Below are 19,119 nucleotides of genomic sequence, written 5' to 3'. Positions count from 1 at the left end.
TCAGGGAGGTGGGGTCATTTGGGACTAGCGAGTGATGGTGGAGATGGAGTGGTTGATATACAGGGTTGAGAGCAATCTGAGGGGTAAAGTGGACAGGGCTTGGTGGTGACGTGGATTTTGAAGTGAGGGAGAGAGGAAGTGTGGAGAATGTGCAAGAAGCTAATGGCCCACCATAGGGTAGAAATAGAGGAAACTGCGGAAAGTCAGTGACCTCAGCTCTTACTAATACCATTTAAGTATTCCCTGCTCATGGCGGAGGGTGGGGTAGGAAGCAGGTGTCAGTGCCACAAAGCGAGTCACACATCACCTGTCCAGAGCTCACGGCATCCCCATTGTAGCTCAGTGGTAACAAACCCTCATGGATACCCATGAGAATGTGGGTTTGATCCCTGGCCTCGATCAGTGGAGTAAGGACCCGGCATTGCCGTGAGCTGCGGTGTAGTTCACAAACTTGGCTCAGATCCCACGTTCCTGTGTCGGTGGTGTAGGCTGGCAGCTGTAGCTCTGACTCGACTCCTAGCCTGGGAACCTCCATATACTGCATGTGTGGCCCTAAAGGAAAAAAAAAAAAAAAAAAAAAAAAAAAAAGAGCTCACATCTTATAAGGTAGACATATCTGTACAACATGAGAAACAAGGTGATAGAAAAAGACACAATAGATGTTACAAGCCAGGGACCTGTGTCTGTTAAATGCTAGTAGGAAGTTGAGATGGCAGGGGGCTGGAGCCTTGGGATCTCTGAGGGATCCAGGCTGTAGACTACCGGCTTCATCTGCTCAGAGCGTGAAGCTGCCCACGTGGAAGAGTCTGCTCACAATGTGGACAGTCCTGAGGCCTGTGAGAGCCCCCAGTTCGTGAAGTGCAGACAGATTTTTTTTCTGATTTCTCGGGTAGACTGATGCCTAGAGGGATCAACTGACCTGTCCAAAAACAGTTGGCTAGTAAGTAACCATACCCAAAGCAGAGGCTGGCTCTTCTGACCCCTGGTTCTGTGCTGCCTCCACACTCTGCCTCCTGAATCAGGGGTCGCTCTCAATGAGCACACATCACATTCCTAGCTGGGATGAGGATTATGTCTGCCTGTGCTAATAATGCCGTTTTGTGTCTTTCTGTTCTCTAACTGGCTCCTTCTCATGGGACGCTCTTCTAGGACATTTCACATTAATCCAGGGCAAAATTCTCAAAATGTCACTTCTGAGGAAGATCAGCATCAACCCCTATCTTTCACGTTCCACATCCTCCCCCTCCCCCTCCAGCCAAAACACTTCCACTCCTGCAGAGATGGTACCCCTGGATTTCACATGAATTACCCCGTAGCTCTGCCTGTCAGCCTTTCCCTTATCATCTCATCTGATTTTTACACATGATTTGTCATTTAACATACTGATCATATTTAATTTAGAACAATGCAATACGTGAGGGGTTTTGTTTTGGACTGATTCCCTCAGGACCACTGGTACGATTCAAACAGACATACATATACCATTCCTTTAAAAAAAAAAATCTGCAGGAGTTCTCTTGTGGAGCAGCAAGTTAAAGATCCAGCATTGTCACTGCATCAGCTCAAGTCGCTGCTGTGTCTTGGGTTCAATCCCTGGCCCGGGAACTTCCACATGCCCTGGGTTGTGTGGCAAAAAAAAAAAAAAAAAAGGAAAAAAGAAACACATATTGCCACCTCGTCCCCTGCCCCAGAGTTTCCATTTCAATAAGTCTCAGGTAGGGGCTTAGAATTTGCATTTCTAACAAGTTCCCAGGTAATGACAATGCAACCAGTCTGGGCTCATATTGTAAGAACTCACAGCACTGGAGTTCCTTTTGTGGCTCAGTGGAAACCAACCTGACTAGTATCCATGAGGATGCAGGTTTGATCCCTGGCCTCACTCAGTGGGTTAAGGATCCAGCATTGCCGTGAGCTGTGGTGTAGGTTGCAGATGTGGCTCTGGAGTAGGCTGGCGGACCCATAGCCTGGGAACTTCCATATGCCACCAGAGTGGCTCTAAAAAAAGCAAAAAAAAAAAAAAAAAGAGAACTCACAGCACTAGATAATTTTTTTTTCCTTCATCATCTTATTAAAGAGGGAATTTAGGTTATCAGCTGAGTTCTATTCCCCACGAGCTACAGCCCTCAGATGGGATTCCACATAATAGAAGAGAACTAGCGTTCCAAGGCCAATGTATTAAGTCTGTATTGACATAGGAAGGCTTGAAAGAAAAAGCCTTCAGTCCACACTTTTCTCTCCAGAGTGTTAAACTCCCTGCTGCTTCCCTAACCACTTACATCTGTCCTTAGCCCTTGCCTCTTACTCCATGAGGATCAAGGACTCCCAGCACAGGACCCCATAAACTCTCAGGAACTTAGGCTACATCCCTCCACCATTTCCAAATTCAGAGTGATCTGATGGACATTATACAGGTCTTTCAGTCCTTTGATGTCTCAGAGATGCTCCAACACACCCCAGACACACCATTAACTCTGTGACCCACAAACAAGTGGTTTAGCATTTGAAGGCCTTAGGTTTTCTTTTCCTTTTTTTTTTTGGCTTTTTTAGGGCCACACCTGAAGCATATAGAGGTTCCCAGGCTAGAGGCCTAATCAGAGCTACAGTTGCCAGCCTACACCACGGCTCACAGCAACGCCGGATCCTCAACCCACTGAGCAAGGCCAGGAATTGAACCCGAAACCTCATGGTTCCTAGTTGGATTCCTTTCCGCTGTGCCATGACGGGAACTCCAAAGGCCTTAGGTTTTCGGTAGGTAAAAAAGATGTCCCTCAATATGAGAGAGAACAGGACACCTGGAGAAATATTAGCCAGAGTTCTCTGGAAAAAAAGGCATTAGCAACAACAGTCTAACATTTAACTTTAGAGATATTACATGTTATAGTTTAACAACAAAGTGCTTGCGTGTGTTCGTGTCTTCACATATGTGTATTAGATCCTCACAACCTTGTGAGGCAGGTAAGGTAGGGCCTGTGAGAAGGTGAACGTCTGGCCAAATGAGGGGTCAGGACCAAGACTCAAAACATCTCACCTTCTCAATGAGGTAGGTATTCCTTCCAACACGCAGCTTTCCCTCAGTTTCTTTCAATCAAATAGAGGACTGTACGAGTGAGTAAAACAAATGACACTAAAAGGATCAGAGAATGGCAGTAACTTAAATCTAAAGGTCCAATGATCCAGCACCTGAGAAAACAAGAATTATTTCCCTCAGCTAAACGCCAGGAAGGATCCCTGCGATATCATTTAACATTGTCAGAAATTTTGCTTATATAGTCCTACAGTCCTTTTCCAGGTCCCCGTGGCTTGTTCATCACTGGGTATGTTCTGTGCCTCAGAACCTCCAGAGGCAGTGCCCCCGTACACTGCTGTACAAAGAGCTCCTGAAATTCCTTCAGCCTCGAAGTCACAGGACTGCAGACATCCCCTACAATAATTCTGTCTTGTCATGGCAATGAGACATCTGGTGACTAATGCCTGCATAGAACTGGATTAGGAGAGCATTTTCTGTTTTGGGGTTTTTTTTGTCTTTTGTCTTTTTAGGGCTGCACCCAAAGCACATGGAGTTTCCCAGGCTAGCGGGTCCAATCGGAGCTGTAGCCGCCGGCCTACCCCACAGCCACAGCAATGCCAGATCCAAGCCACGTCTGTGACCTGCACCACAGCTCATGGCAATGCCAGATCCTCAACCCATTGAGGGAGGCCAGGGATTGAACCCGCAACCTCATGGTTCCTAGTCAGATTCATTTCCACTGAGCCACAATGGGAACTCCTTCTGTTTTTTTAAATCTATGCATTCACACCCCAAATCTCCTACCTCCAGTCTGATTGCTTGCAAGTTCCGGGCTTGTGGGGATGCACTAATAAATTCCTTGTTGAATAATAAAGATGATAAAAGCAACCAACCCTATAATGAATATCTTTTAAGGGCCAGGCATTATAGTAAATAAGACTCAGGATTGACATGAAGGATGGTAATGCAACTACATTTATCTCCCTTCTTTTTCAGTAACAAGGCATCAACCAGTAAACTCACATTTCCCTAAGAGTCAGTCAAAAATCCTGAAGGAATGCCTTTTAGGTTCAGAATATTATTTGGACCCTAAAGGTTTACCCTTACCATTAAAGCATGGAAAAAAGCAAACAGATCAGGCCCCCCTCGAGCCTCTGATGCCTAAGTGCAGATTTTCTCTCTCTGGAAAACTTGAAGGTAATATTGATGGAAATCTGGAAGGGAGCAGCAGAGCCACTAAAGACTATTTATTAGATCAAGTGGGTGTTTTGATGGCATAAAAGATGTGCTTTCTGTCGGAAGCTCTTGTCACACTGACTACAGCGAAATGGTTTTTCTCCTGTGTGTGTTCTCTGGTGTGTGAGAAAGTGGGAGTGCTGGTTGAAGGTTTTGCCACACTCAGGACAGCAGTATGGTCTGTCTCCTAAGTGGATTCGTTGGTGGGTAATGAAGTGAGAGCTCTGACTGAAGCTCTTCCCACACTCATCACATTTATAGGGTCTTTCTCCCGTGTGGATCCGCTGGTGCTTAATGAGGGCAGAGCTGTCGGCAAATCCTTTCCCACAGCCGTCACACTTAAAAGGCCTCTCACCGGTGTGTGTCCTCTGGTGCGTGACCAGATGCGAGCTCTGATTGAAACTTTTGTGGCAGTAAGGACAACTGAAAGGCCTTTCTCCCGAGTGCGTGCTCATGTGAGCTCCAAAATGAGAACTATCTCTAAAGCCCTTCCCGCACTCCGGGCATTGAAAGGGCCTTTCCCCCGTGTGGGTTCGCTGGTGTTTAATCAAATCCGAGCTCTGGCTGAAATGCTCACCACAGTCCTTGCACCGATAAGGCTTCACTCCCGTGTGGGTCCTCTGATGGGTGATGAAATTTGAGCTACGACTAAAGCTCTTATGACACTCGAGGCACGTGTAGGGCTTCTCTCCTGTATGGGTTCGTCGGTGCATTGTGAGGTGTGGCTTCCGTCCAAAAGTCTTCCCACACTCAGGGCACTCATGGGGTCTCTCCCCTGTGTGGGTTCTCTGATGTTTGATGAGGGTTGAGCTGTCGCTGAATTTTTTCTCACATCCATTGCACTGGTAGGGTTTCTCTCCCGTGTGTGTTCTGCGGTGAGTGACAAGGTCTGAACTCTGCTTGAAGCTTTTCCCACACTCCATGCATGTATAAGGCCTCTCGCCAGTATGAGTTCTTAGGTGTCTTATGAGATAGGAGCTCTGGTTAAAGCTCTTTCCACATTCTGTACACATGGGCTTCTTTCCTATATATCCTTCCAGGAGGTTGTTTAATTCCTTCTCCTGTGAAAAGGGCTCCTGCCGGCCCTCTCCTGGAAGGGTTCCATGCTGCCCTTCGAATTTAAGACCCCTCTCCCAATTGCCTCCCCAAATAGGCATATGAGAAATATCTTTATTGGCCCTTTCCGTGGATGTTCCACCTGGTTCTGCCGTTTCAGAGATGATGTCCTGATTGAGTTTTACGACCTGATTCTTAAAGTCTGAAAAATTAACAGCAGTAACAGAGAATAAAGTTATCGCTTATCAGGAAAGATCATCCGAAAGCAGCGAGAAAGATTAAAATTTGTGTTCTGGCAACAGACCACAGTGAATTTGATGACTCTCATTTTGACTTTGTGAAAAGTTCATTGAAGATCATTGAGCGTATGGAACACGTAAATTTCGCAGCCCTTTTATTTTGAGATGGTCAGATGAATCTTGAGTGACCTGGCTATCCTTCAAGAGTATACCACATATTATTGAAATTGGGCAACTTCTTTCAAAGATGTTCTAGACTATGAAATATTTACTTAGGATGAAAGCTATATTTGGTCAGTTACTAACTTGCCAAAAACTCAAATTTAAACTTCCATTAGTAAGAGCCGAAGTCTAGGGCAGCATTCCAAATTCCTCATTTAAACAAGGGCTGAGGAGTTCCTGCCGTGTCACAGTGGAAACGAATCTGACTAGGAACCCCAAGGTTTTGGGTTCAATCCCTGGCCTCGCTCAGTGGGTTAAGGATCTGGCATTGCTGTGAGCCGTGGTGTAGGCTGGCAGCTGCGGCTCCGATTTGACCCCTAGCCTGGGAACTTCCATATGCCGGGGGTGTGGCCCTAAAAAGTAAAAAAATCTAAAAAAGATAAACAAAGGGGAGTTCCCGTCGTGGCAGTGGTTAACGAGTACGACTAGGAACCATGAGGTTGCGGGTTCGATCGCTGGCCTTGCTCAGTGGGTTAAAGATCCGGCGTTGCCGTGAGCTGTGGTGTAGGTTGCAGACGTGGCTCGGATCCCGCGTTGCTGTGGCTCTGACGTAGGCCGGTGGCTACAGCTCTGGTTAGACCCCTAGCCTGGGAACCTCCATATGCCGCGAGAGCAGCCCAATAAATGGCAAAAAGACAAAAAAAAAAAAAAAAAGAAGAAGATAGGCAAGGGCTGAAATGCTAGATTTCTGCCCATCAGGTAACACATCTCACCTGTGTGACTTTCCCTTTGGATCTTGCTCGCCTCAAAATTTTGGAGTGGTAAAATCCATGGCTCTTCTTTCTGCTCCAGATGGGAAATTACACTTGGTCTAGAAATCCTACAAGGAAAGCGAACACAGGATGTTAATTTGAGCCAATCACACAAGGCCTGATCAAAATGCAAGCCCTCCTTCTTCCCTGGGTAGAGGAGAACACCCAGCAAAACTCTAACATGTGTTTGGTCTCGTTAAAAGGGCAGCCATGGAGTTCCCTTCATGGCTCAGCAGTGAATGAACATGACTAGTATCCATGAGGACGCAGGTTCAATCCCTGGCCTTGCTCAGTGGGTTGAGGATCTGGCATTGCTGTGAGCTATGGTGTAGGTTGCAGATATGGCTTGGATCTGGTGTTGCTGTGGTTGTGGTGTAGGCCAGCAGCTACAGCTCCTATGTGACCCCCAGCCTGGGAACCTCCATGTACCATGGGTGTGGTCCTAAAAAGTAAAGAAAAGGGGGCAGCAGCCACAATGAATCGATAAACAGGGTGATCTTCCCAGGAGGCTGAGAAAAAGCTATTTTCCTCCCATTTAAAAAAAAAAAAAAAATATATATATATATATATATATATATATATATATATATATGTATATATTCTCCCATGGCACAGTGGGTTAAAGGATCTGGCATTGTTACCACAGCAGCTTGGGTTACTGCTGTGGCACGGGTTCAATCCCTGGCTCAGGAACTTCCACATGCCACGCGTGAGGCCAAAAAAAACATTTAGATTGAGTGATAGAAACTCTAGAATAAGCACAATAACTCATTTCTGAAGGCACAAGGCTAAACCCATGTGGAGAGATAATTTTATCAGAAACAAAGCTGTCATGACCTCACCCTTGGAAAGAATCAAGGAAGTTAACTATAATGTTTGGTTTTTACATTTTCCCAGAAGGGCAGCAGTCAATACAGTCATGAGAAAAAAGATAAACACTGCCTTAGGGAAAGCAAAAAAAGGAAAAGGACATGAACAGGTTCACAAAAATAAAAAAATAAAAGCAGCCTAACCTCACCATTATGCCAAGAAATTCAAATTACAACAATGAGACACAGACAATATAGTGAAGAAGAATGCAAACTCAAGAGTCATATTGCCTGACCACACACATGGCCCCGCCTCCGCACTCTCCAGCCCAGCAGGATGGGGTCCTTACACTCCAGTCCCCAGCACACATTTTTTCACTGTAGGTCCAAGAGCATCAGGAGACCTAGTTCCCAGGAGTCAGTACCCCCAGCCTCCCCCAAAAGGCTGATAGTGAGATTTTCCAGTGGCAAACTGCAGACTGTGGGGGCAGAACCGGATCCCTTTGAGTAAGGGGGATGTCTTTCCTGGGTAGAATTATTATATTCTTGTGATATCTGCTTGCTGATCTGAACATGTGGAGATGTTTCATTGTGGAAGGGAAAAAACACTCTTTGCTAATGAACCACTAAATAATTGATTTGATTACATGTGGTTAATATAGGAACCAGATGTGGGTAAAAATATCTACTGTTTTTATTTATTTTTTAAATTCAGTGCTGAAAGGGGAAAATAGATGTATTTCTTTGAAACAAATGATTTATTTGATGCAACTTTTGTATGCATGACAAATCTTGTTCAAAGATGAATTTAAAATAGTGATAACCAACACTTTCCATCACTCTGACCATCCTTGAAGTTTCCCCTGTCACCGTGATGGACTGTTATCTGATGTCTTTTTTGTTGCCATCAGGTGCTATCATTGGCTTGGCTTGTCTCCCTGTGGTGTGCGTGTGTGGTGGGGGGCAGTAACTTGGTAACAATAAAAATTAACAACAACAACAAAAAAGAGTCATATTGCCTGAGTTTGAATCCTAACCCTTCCTCTTACTAGCTGTGTGACCTCAGGAAAGTTACTTAAACTCTCTGTGTTTCTGTCAGTGTCTTCATGTATAAAATAGGGATAATGATAAGACTTACCTTACAGAGTTGTTGTGAGAGTTGTAAGGATTAAGTGATAAGCCCTCAATAAATGTTAGCTATCACTATTATTTTACCCGGACTCATAGATTATAATACCCACATGATAGATAGAATATGAAGAAATGGACACTTTCATATAATGCTCACATAACTAAATAAATTGATTCAATCATTTTGGAAGATATTTAACAAAAACACCAAAGACCTTAGAAATGTATCTATTCTCTGGCCCAGCAATTCTAATTCTGGGAATTCAAAGGAAATGAAAAAAGTTAAAAAAGAAGAAGGAGAAGAAAGTTATGCAAAAGGTGTATTAGCTAATTATTAACTAATTACACTTCAATAAACAAGACTTCTGGAGTACCCATTGTGGCTCGGTGGAGACGAATCCAACTAGCATCCATAAGGACTCAGGTTGGATCCCCAGCCTTGCTCAGTGGGTTAAGGATCCGGCATTGCCATGAGCTGTGGTGTAGGTTGCAGACTCGGCTTAGATCCTCTGTTGCTGTGGCTGTGGAGTAGGCTGGCACCTATAGCTCCAATTCGACCCCTAGTCTGGGAACCTCCATATACCACAGGTACGGCCCTGAAAAAAAATAAAATAAAATAAAATAAACAAGACTTTTAAAAAGACAATTAGCTAAGAGATGTTCATCACAATACCGGTAAAAATTTGAAATGACCTACATGTCCCTCAAAAAATAATTACTTTTGATCGAGCCATATGAAATTGCCATTTTATAGGTAAAAAATTGTCAAAAAATGGCCACCTATGCAGCAGGTCAAGGATCCAGCATTGTCACTGTAATGGCTGGAGTTGCTACTGTAGCATGGGCTCCACCCCTGGCTCAGGAACTTCTGCATGCCAAGGATGTGGCAAAAAAAACCCCACATATATGGTTCAATTTAATGTAAATTACTGTATTCTATACAACAAAATACTAAGTTGTCATTTTAAGTAATATACAGAAAGATGGTTCATTTTTTATTTTTTTAATTAAAAAAAATTTTTTTTTGTTTTTCTGCCATTTCTTGGGCCGCTCCCGCAGCATATGGAGGTTCCCAGGCTAGGGGTCTAATCAGAGCTGTAGCCACCGGCCTACACTAGAGCTACAGCAACACGGGATCCGAGCCACGTCTGCAACCTACACCACAGCTCATGGCAACACCAGATCCTTAACATACTGAGCAAGGCCAGGGATCAAACCCGCAACCTCATGGTTCCTAGTCGGATTCATTAACCACTGTGCCACGACGGGAACTCCCAGAAAGATATTTATTGTTGTCAAATATATTCATAATACAATGTTTAAGAAAATAAAATGTGCAATTGAAAAATTTGGTATGATCCCAGGTTTCTTCTTTTCCTTTAGGGCCGTACCCCCGGCATACGGAGGTGGGGTCTAAAGGAAACTACAGCCGCAGGCCTTTGCCACAGCCACAGCCACACCAGATCCGAGCCACATCTGCAAACCTACACCACAGCTCACCGCAACGCGGGATCGTTAACCCACTAGCAAGGCCAGGGATCAAACCTGAAACCTCATGGTTCCTAGTCGGATTCATTTCCACTACACCATGACAGGAACTCCTTTTTTAAATTTATTTATTTTTATTTTCTTAATTGCGTATATGCTTAAGAAAATGACTGGAAGGATCATAATCCTTCAGCAGTAGGATGAATGACTTTGGTTTTCATTTTGCTTGTCTTTTTCTTCAATGAGTATGAAGAAAACGTGTCAATTACAAAATGTTACTTGTGTAATAGACATGAAGTAAAGCAGGGAGAAGGGGAAGCCATGGTATTTTAGAAAGAGCTCTGGCGGTTTTTTGGTTTTGTTTTTGTTTTTTTTTTTGTCTTTATAGAGGTTCCCAGGCTAGGGGTCAACTACCAGGGGTTGCCACAGCCACAGCAACGCCAGATCCGAGCAGTGTCTTCGACCTACACCACAGCTCATGGCAATGCTAGATCCTTAACCCACTGAGCGAGGCCAGGAATCAAACTCTTGTCTTCATGGATACTAGTCAGGTTCGTTAACCATTAAGCCACGGTGGGAACTCCTGTTTTCGTTTTGTTTTGTTTTGTTTTTAAGTGACAGGGGAAAAAAAAAAACCTATGAGGAGAGCTCCCCCCTTTCCACAAAGACCTGGATTGGACTCTCATCTCTGCCACTTATGAGTCTCAGGGTCCTAAGCTGGAAAAGGAGGATGAAAACATATATATCAAAGGGGGAATGGCAAAATATCAATAAAACAATAAATATCAAAGAGATCTGCAAATTACTAAGTGCCATAAAAATGGAAGTCATTCCTTTTCTGCCAGGGAGGCAACAATTACTCTTACAGAGATCTGGAACTCTAAGAGACCAGCATCCCTAGAGACCACTCAGATCTGGGCCTGCTCAAGATATCTAAGTCTAAAGGAGAGTAGTATTCTTACCCATTGAGAGCCCATTCTTCTAACTGTGCAGGGTAGTATCCCCGAAGAGGACTCTCTAAGCAGTGGCCAGGTAACCCACTCTTCCCTGAAGTTCCCAGCCACATCACTGAGCGTCATCAGTTCCTAAAGCAAGAGACCTCAGTATGTATCAGTAGCTCTTTAGATATTCTCACCACTGTCTCAAAATCATAAGACAGACACTACAGCCATGCAACATATCCAACCAACCCCCCTCCCCAGGCCAGAATAGCTCTGTGTGCTGTCAACCACAGAAGTGTTGCTTTTCTTTCTCTGTTTTTACATCATCTTTCCCTTAACCAACTTGCTCATCGCCAAGTGAAGCCTGAGCCTCCCAAACACATCTATGGAAACTTCAGTCTTTGGAGACATTAATTTTTTGAGGAATAAATTGTCCATGATGGACAAGATAAACAGAGGAGAGAATGTGCAGGTATAACTTGATTTCTGGAAAGTTTTGAACTCTCTCCAACTACATTTTCCTCGTCTAAGTAGGAAACTGCGGTTTTAATTATACTTATATCAGTTAGAATAGCTGACTTTTCGTGGCTTGTAGATTTGATGTCAACCTCAGGGAACAGACTATGCAGAAGCTCAAAGGGAATTGCCCTAGGTACCACTCTATTTCAAGGTTTAATGCAGTCAGAAATGGAACTTAAAAGGACATGTATTTAAAATGAAAAAAACAATATGGACAAGCTGTAAAATTAAGTGAAATTCAATGAGGATAAGGACAAAACAAAATACTTGGGGGCTAAAAACAACCATTAACACACTAATAAAATGATCATAAGTATTATGAAAAAATTATTTGGGGGGAGATGGTCAGGTTACTGGACAAATCAGTAATTTATTGAGTAGCTAATATGTTGTAAGATTAGGGGTGACAAAGACATGTGATAATACTTGTTTGTTTTCCCACTTAAAAAAGAGTTTCCAATAGAAACAAATACAAGTCATCCAGCTGAACCTGCTACAAAGAATTCTGCATTTCAGTGGAGGATGGACCAGAATGGTATGAAGAAGTTTCACATCTTTGTCTCACCAAAGAACCTGGCTACTACTCGGGTACACACAAAACCACTTTTCATGGAAACATTTATGCATTTATTATTGGTCACTTATCAAGTACTGGATTTTTAACAACCTAAAAACCTTAGGTAATACCTTTCATCTCTCTGGCTTAAAACCTTAACAAATTAAAATAAAGTCATTAGGAAGTGAAAACTGTTATGAGTTTTGAAATTTTATTTCTATATCCATTATAAAACCCAACAGAAGGGCCCACCTGCAGGAGACAGCAGGATTGAGCGGGTGAGAGTTCTTAGCCAGAGCTAGAGAAACCCGATTTCCCACCCAGTCTCTTGCCCCTGCCCCCTTTTGAGAGTGACCTCAAGGACCTAGAGCTCGGAGGTGCGGTGACTAAGTGCCATTGTGAGAAGCACCAGTTTGTTCACTGGGTTTATTAATAGGAACATGACCACATGGGTAGGGCTGACACCCATTCTCCTCCCTCCGTGCTGCAGGCCCCAATCTGGGTGCAGCGGTCAGAGGGTCGCAAAACTAAGCTGAAACCAGGGGACCAGCCACAAGGAGCAAAAAATTAAGAGTATGAGCTCTCCAGATGCAGGCGGAGAAAACCGCGGCTACCTCTCCCCAGTCCTCAGCAAGACCCGCGGGCTCCGAAAGGCAACCGGGGGGATCCCGCAGGGGCGTTGGCGGGGCGGCGGGCAAGCCCTATCCACGTCCCTCAGCATCGCACGAGCGGCAGCCGCAGTGATCTCCTTCCCCGGCTCACTCACCACCCAGAGACCCAGCCGAGGATGGAGCACGAAGGGAGGGTCCTCCACCGCCAAGCCAAACTGGTCAGCAACGCCGTGGCGGTGCCGCCCAGAACCCGACCGGGACTCGTGACAGGGCTGTGGGGACACAGGTGGGACTCTGGGCTGGACAGCCAGCAGCCGGAAAACACCGCCCCTGTCCTTTTTCCATTGGCTTCTCGGTTTCTGGGACGAGAGGTATTCCTCGTCCATAGGCTGTTAGAGCTGTCAATCACAGCTGAGTCTTTTGGGAGACGTAGTCCCAAAGAACTGCGAGTACCGGGACGCCCAATTCCCTGCGGTGACAAGTGTTAACACCCAGTTCCCGAGCTGCCCGGCCGCTGGAACCGCCTCTTCAGAGCTAAGAAGGGGATCCAAAGACCGTACATCCAGAGAGGGATCTGAGATTCGAACCTCCGGGCCTCACCTGACTATCGCAGAGCAGCCTTGTACCAATTTCTGCATCGCCCGCGCTCTGGCACCTAGACCTTCCAGAGCGCGGAGCAGCTCGTCGATTCGGCCTTGCTGTGCAGCCTCCTCCGCCGGGTCCCTCTCTCCCCCTACCCCGCGGCGGCCATGGCCTGAATGGTGTCTGCCTCTTTACAAGTTCCAGGCCAACTCGGACTGGGCATAACAAACCCCATCAGGAACCGTTAGTGGAAAACAGACCATCAGCTTCCTTCTCTTAGCACAGTTGCCAGGCATATCCCCTTTCCATTGGTCAGTACACCTGTTAATGGCCAGAGGAGGCCAGCGAGAGTGTCAAGTATTCTAGGAAATGTGGTATTAGGTTCCAAACTGTGGAGACTCCTGGATCTCACCTGAGAGCCCGTATTCACTTTGAGGGGGTGGGGGATGTCTAGCCAATAATGGAAGACTTTCCTTACCATCAAAAAAATATGCCTGTCTACTCTGTTGATTTACTGCAATTTAAAAAAGGAAAGTATATTTTGTGATGGACTGTAAAAAGCTTAGAATTACCAGCCAATGGGCTAATGCGGAAGACTCTGATGCTAATTCAACCATTTCTTCAACAAACATGTATGGTGCATCTTCTAACGAATTTTCATCAGTAATGTTCTGTACTCAAGACTGTTCTGGCACTGTGGTTACCCACATGAATTCCACATGATTCTTGCTTTCATGACGTTCACAGTCCAACAGAGGAGATAATCTACAAAAGACTAAAATACGAAGTAATATTTTGTCTTTTCTCCTTTTGCTCATATAACCAGGGGCATCTTGGTTAGCATTTACTACATAATTTAGACATCTGCAAGATAACCACAACAGCAGTTTGGGGAATTCTGTCTCCTATAGACTAATATCTGGTTTTGCTTAGCAGGAAGAGCAAGGAACATCCAGAAAAGCTTGAGGTTTCCAGGCCTCATGTGACCAGAACATAGTTTAGCAGGCCCTAGGGAGTCAAAGGCATCTCAAGTCCTCTTAGGAGTCTTTCCGGTGTTCTGCCATGGGTGGGAGTTCTGTAGCTCTTCAACCAATAAGCAGGAAGAGTGGAGGGAGGATGAATGAAGAATCACAGAATTTGGCTGACAGTTATCTCCTGCCGCCCCTCCCCACCCCCACACCGCTTGTTTCTTTTGCCCTGGCCTTTTTTTTTTTTAAGCAAAGTTGATTTATGATGTGTCAATTTCTGCTGTACAACAAAGTGATTCAGTTATACATACATATATTCTTTTTCATATTCTTTTCCATTATGGTTTATCTCAGGATATTGAATATAGTTCCCTGTGCTATATAGTTGGACCTCATTGCTTATGCATTCTAAATATAATAGTTTGCATCTACTATCCATCCCACTTCCTTTCCTCTCCCCCTTGGAAGCCACAGGTCTGTTCTCCATATCTGTGAGTCTGTTTCTGGTTTGTAGATAAGTTCATTTGTGTCCTATTTTAGATTTCTCATATAAGTGATATCATATGTATATGTCTTTCTCTTTCTGACTTACTTCACTTAATATGAGAGTCTCTAGTTGTATCCAAGTTGCTGTAAATGGCATTGATTCTAATTTGTTCTTTTTTATGGCTGAGTAGTATTCCATTGTATATATGTACCACATCTTTATCTATTCATTTGTTGATGAACATTTAGGTTGTTCCCGTGTCTGCCCCAGTCTTTTATTCACCATCATCAGGTGTGTGGAGAGAAGGTGGGTATTGGGAGCAGAGAAGCTTGGCCTCTGCAGGAGAAGTCAGTAGAGGAAATAAGACCATGTACCTTAGGTGGCCACGTGGAGAGAGGACCATGACCTGTTGGAATTTGGGTGCTTGAGAGTTTGGCAGAGAGGAAAAAGTGGAGAACGGGAGAGAAATTGTGTAAGGACTTCATGGGTAATGAAAAGAGAGAAAGATTTTCGGCAGGTGCTGTAATGGAAATTTTTAGGAGAGGGAGTATATTGGTTAACTACTGCTACTTAACAAATTATCCTCAAACCTAGTAGTTTAAAACAGCAAACATTATTATCTCACAGTTCCTGTGAGTTAGGAATGTAGAACAACCTTAGTGGAGTGTCTCTAATTGAAGGTCTCTCCTTCAGTCTAGATCTTGTTTGAGGTTGCAATTATCTGAAGGCTCGCCTGGAGCTGGATCTGCTTCCAAAATCACTCATATGGCTGTTTCCTCATATGGAGGCCTCTCTTCCTAGCATGGGGCTGGTTTCCCCAGAGTGAGTGATCTAAGAGAGATAGGAACAGAAACTACCCTAATCTTGGAAGTGATCCACCACCCCCTTTGCCACAGGCTCGTGGTCACCCAGACCAACCCTGGAACAGGGTGAGGACTACACAGGACATGACCAGGAGGAGGCAGGAATCATTGTGGCTGGCTCTCCCAGATCTAAAGCAGATTTTAGGACATGTTCCTTGGGAGATATTCTGTCAAACTCCTGTGACACCTCGTTAAGGAGACTTACAGTGGGGATCTATATGTATGGGAAACTGGGAGGGGGGCAGTCACGGTGCATATACTATGAGCCAGATGTACAAAATTAAAAAAAAAAAAAGTCTCCATAACCAACTTAGATTCCTCAGGAGATCCTCTTCACTGAGCAGTTCTTCAACTTACTAGATAAAAATAACAAGTCTCTTTGGGTTTAAAAAACAATCTACTTTGGGTAAATCTTCCTCAATTTGGAGTTCAGACTCCCTGTAAGAGCTGTCTCTTGCAAAGGTCTTTCCTCCACTCACTCCTTCCAAGATTTTATTTATTTGTTTGTTTATTTATTTATTTATTTATTGTCTCTTTAGGGCTGCAACCATGTCATATGGAAGTTCCCTGGCCAGGAGTCAAATCGGAGCTACAGCTGCCAGCCTACACCACAGCCATAGCAATACCAGATCCAAGCCGCATTTGCCACATACACTACAGCTCACAGCAACACTGGATCCTTGACCCACTGAGTGGGGCCAGGGATTGAACTCTAATCCTCATGGATACCAGTCGGGTTCATTACCCCTGAGCCACAATAGGAACTCCTGTTTATTTATTTATTGGCCCCACCTGTGGCGTGTGGAAGTTCCCAGGCCAGGGATTGAACCCATCATACTACAGTTGCAACCTGAGCCACAAGTGCGGCAACGCTGGATCCTTAAACTGCTGCACCACAAGGGAACTTCCTCCAAGACGTTATTTAGGTGCAAGCGAAGCTGACCGTCTCCAGGGGCTCCAGCTCACTCCACTCGAGGTGCAGCTCACCTTACCAGATCTCTGCTTTATCCTCTGTACCTGTCATTTTCCCTCCTGACCCACCCAAGCTGGGTGGTCTTTGTCTAGTGGCTTCTTTAGCTACTACTCAGAAGCCTTGGCCACACAGTGACTCTTTGGGGGGGCTTCCTAGCTGCAACTTCTGCTGCCCCTACTCCGTCACTGGGAGCTTTTAGGGACTTCTGGAACCCTTCACGCTACATAGCATCAAGGAAGCCTTGGGTACACCTCTAACCCTCCGCCTGCTCTTTTCAGCTGTAGCTGCCATTTCCACCCTGCTATTGACTCAGGGATGCCCTAGGGTCACTTTCCCTTAACATTTGGGAAAATAAACAGGCTACAATTTCCTTTATTTTAGCTTCCCTTTCAACCTCCCAGGGGTTCTTATCATCACTCCCCATCCCCCTTAGTGATGATAAATTTCCTGACTTACTTTTTTTTTTTTTTTTTCTTTTTACGGCTGAACCTGCAGTATATGGAAGTTCCCAGGCTAGGGGTCCAATCGGAGCTACAGCTGCCAGCCTACACCACAGCCATTTGACCTACTTTTAATGGGTATAAATTACCTCAATAAGGAACTGCACTTGGCCATGTGTAAGAGAATCACTGTGGTTCAGCCAAATCAGGGATTATTTTTCTCATGTATGGAGAAGTATAGAAGCAGGCAGAACTGGGCTGTGCAGTAACTCTGGGATGACATCAAGGGCCCAGGGGTCCTCTGCCTTCCTGTTCTGTGGTCCCTAGTGTGAGCCTCTTGCCTTCCTGGTCACTTCCAATCATCACGTCTGTGTTCCAGAATAGAATACTATTCTGCCATTAAATGCGATTATCACTGAAATTATGTTGCAGAACATGGAAAAATAAATTTTTTTTGAGTGGTGAAACAATTACTGAAATACAATCCCATTCGTACATAGAGACTAGGTGTCATCTGTCTACCAGCACAGTGTCCTTCCATGGGAAATGACACATGATCTTTCTTTAGAAAACAGCTCCCAGGGGCTCAGATGGGAACTGTCATCTGATTATGTGGCCCTCCCTCGGTCCCAGGGTTTGGATTAGAGGTGGCAATTGACCAACACTGAGGCCATCGCAGAACAAGGCCACCTTGCGTGTGACAATTTGTCAGGAAGTGTGTGGGTAACCCAAGCTACGCCTGACACGGACTTTCCCTAGGACGTTTTAAGCTGGAACCAAAGGGAAAAGACGTTTTCCTCCCTGGAGATGAAAATAAGATGAGGAGTTGCAGGCTACCAGCAGCTGTTTCCCACCAGCCGCTCTGTAGTCTGAGAGAATGAGGTAAACACAGAGAGAGGGAAGCAGAGAGCAGAAGCCCGGAGACGGTCCTGAGAATATTTGGGTCTTTGGTCACTGAGGCCAGAAATAACCTTGACTTTTCTTAGGCTTGTTTTATGAGTCAATAAATATTCCTTTCTCTCTCCCTCTCTCTTTGCTTTTTTAGGGCTGCACCCGCGACATATGGAAGTTCCCAGGCTGGGGGTCAAATCAGAGCTATATCTGCTGGCCTACGCCGCAGCCACAGGAACGTGGGATCCAAGCCACGTCTGTGACCTACACCACAACTCATGGCAATGCTGGATCCTTAACCCACTGAGTGAGGCCAGGGATCGAACCCACATCCTCGTGGATATCAGTCAGGTTCGATACCAATGAAACACGACGGAAACTCCAAATATTCCAGAGTAAGTTAGCTGGAGAGGTAAAGTTCAGGCACTCAAAAATTTAAAATTCCCCATTAATGAATCATTTCTATTTTTATTTTTATTTTTTTTGGTCTTTTTGCTATTTCTTTGGGCCACTCCTGCGGCATGTGGAGGTTCCCAGGCTAGGGGTCGAATCGGAGCTGTAGCCACCAGCCTACGCCAGAGCCACAGCAATGCGGGATCCGAGCTGCGTCTGCAACCTACACCACAGCTCACGGCAACGCCGGATCCTTAACCCACTGAGCAAGGGCAGGGACCGAACCCGCAACCTCGTGGTTCCTAGTCGGATTCGTTAACCACTGCCGCACGATGGGATCTCCTCATTTCTATTTTTAAAAAGTACCTAATCATAACATACATACACAGACACACACACACACACACACACACAGAAATACATTTTGCCGATCTGTATTTTAAATATCCCTTAATGAACACATTATTTTTATCATTTATTTTTATTTTTATTTCTTGCTTTTCAGGGCCACACCCATGGCATATGGAGGTTCCCAGGTTAGGAGTCTAATCGGAGCCACAGCTGCCAGCTTATACCACAGCCACAGCAATGCCAGATCTGAGCTGCGTCTGTGGCCTACACCACAGCTCATGGCAATGCTCTGGCATTCCATGAGCGAGGCCAGGATCCGAACCTGCAACCTCATGGTTCCTAGTCGGATTCATTTCCCCTGAGCCATGACAGGAACTCCAGTTTTAATGCCATATTTTAGAATAACCCATCTAAACTTAGTGAAAAAAGTTTGGATAACTCACATAAAAGGCAATAAAATGAGAAGCAAGATGAGCAACTTCCATGCTTGTTAATAATAACAAATAGCAAAATTATTTTAAGTCCTTTTAGGCTGAATCATTTCCAGGATAATTAACCATTTCAACTTCTTGTTAGAGATTCAAAACAAAGCATCTAATGCTTA

At 44.8% G+C, this 19,119-nt stretch overlaps 1 protein-coding gene across 2 annotated transcripts; it reads right to left on the bottom strand.

Annotated features, from left to right (window-relative positions):
* ZNF774 (zinc finger protein 774) lies at positions 3,758-12,886 on the bottom strand. 2 transcript variants are annotated; one of them, XM_021098908.1, is made up of 4 exons: positions 12,723-12,886; positions 10,903-11,025; positions 6,474-6,580; positions 3,758-5,501 (listed from the first exon to the last, which is right to left on the bottom strand). In XM_021098908.1, exons 2-4 carry the CDS (start codon positions 11,004-11,006, stop codon positions 4,258-4,260), a joined length of 1,455 nt encoding a protein of 484 aa, XP_020954567.1. In that variant the 5' UTR covers positions 11,007-11,025; positions 12,723-12,886; the 3' UTR covers positions 3,758-4,257. The 2 variants fall into 2 exon arrangements, with proteins under 2 accessions (XP_020954567.1, XP_020954568.1); XM_021098909.1 differs by lacking the exon at positions 12,723-12,886 and adding an exon at positions 12,571-12,716.

The sequence above is a fragment of the Sus scrofa genome, chromosome 7 (genome assembly GCF_000003025.6).
Source record: "Sus scrofa isolate TJ Tabasco breed Duroc chromosome 7, Sscrofa11.1, whole genome shotgun sequence".
Lineage (NCBI taxonomy): Eukaryota > Metazoa > Chordata > Mammalia > Artiodactyla > Suidae > Sus > Sus scrofa.
This window is presented reverse-complemented; position numbering and strand designations above follow the sequence as displayed.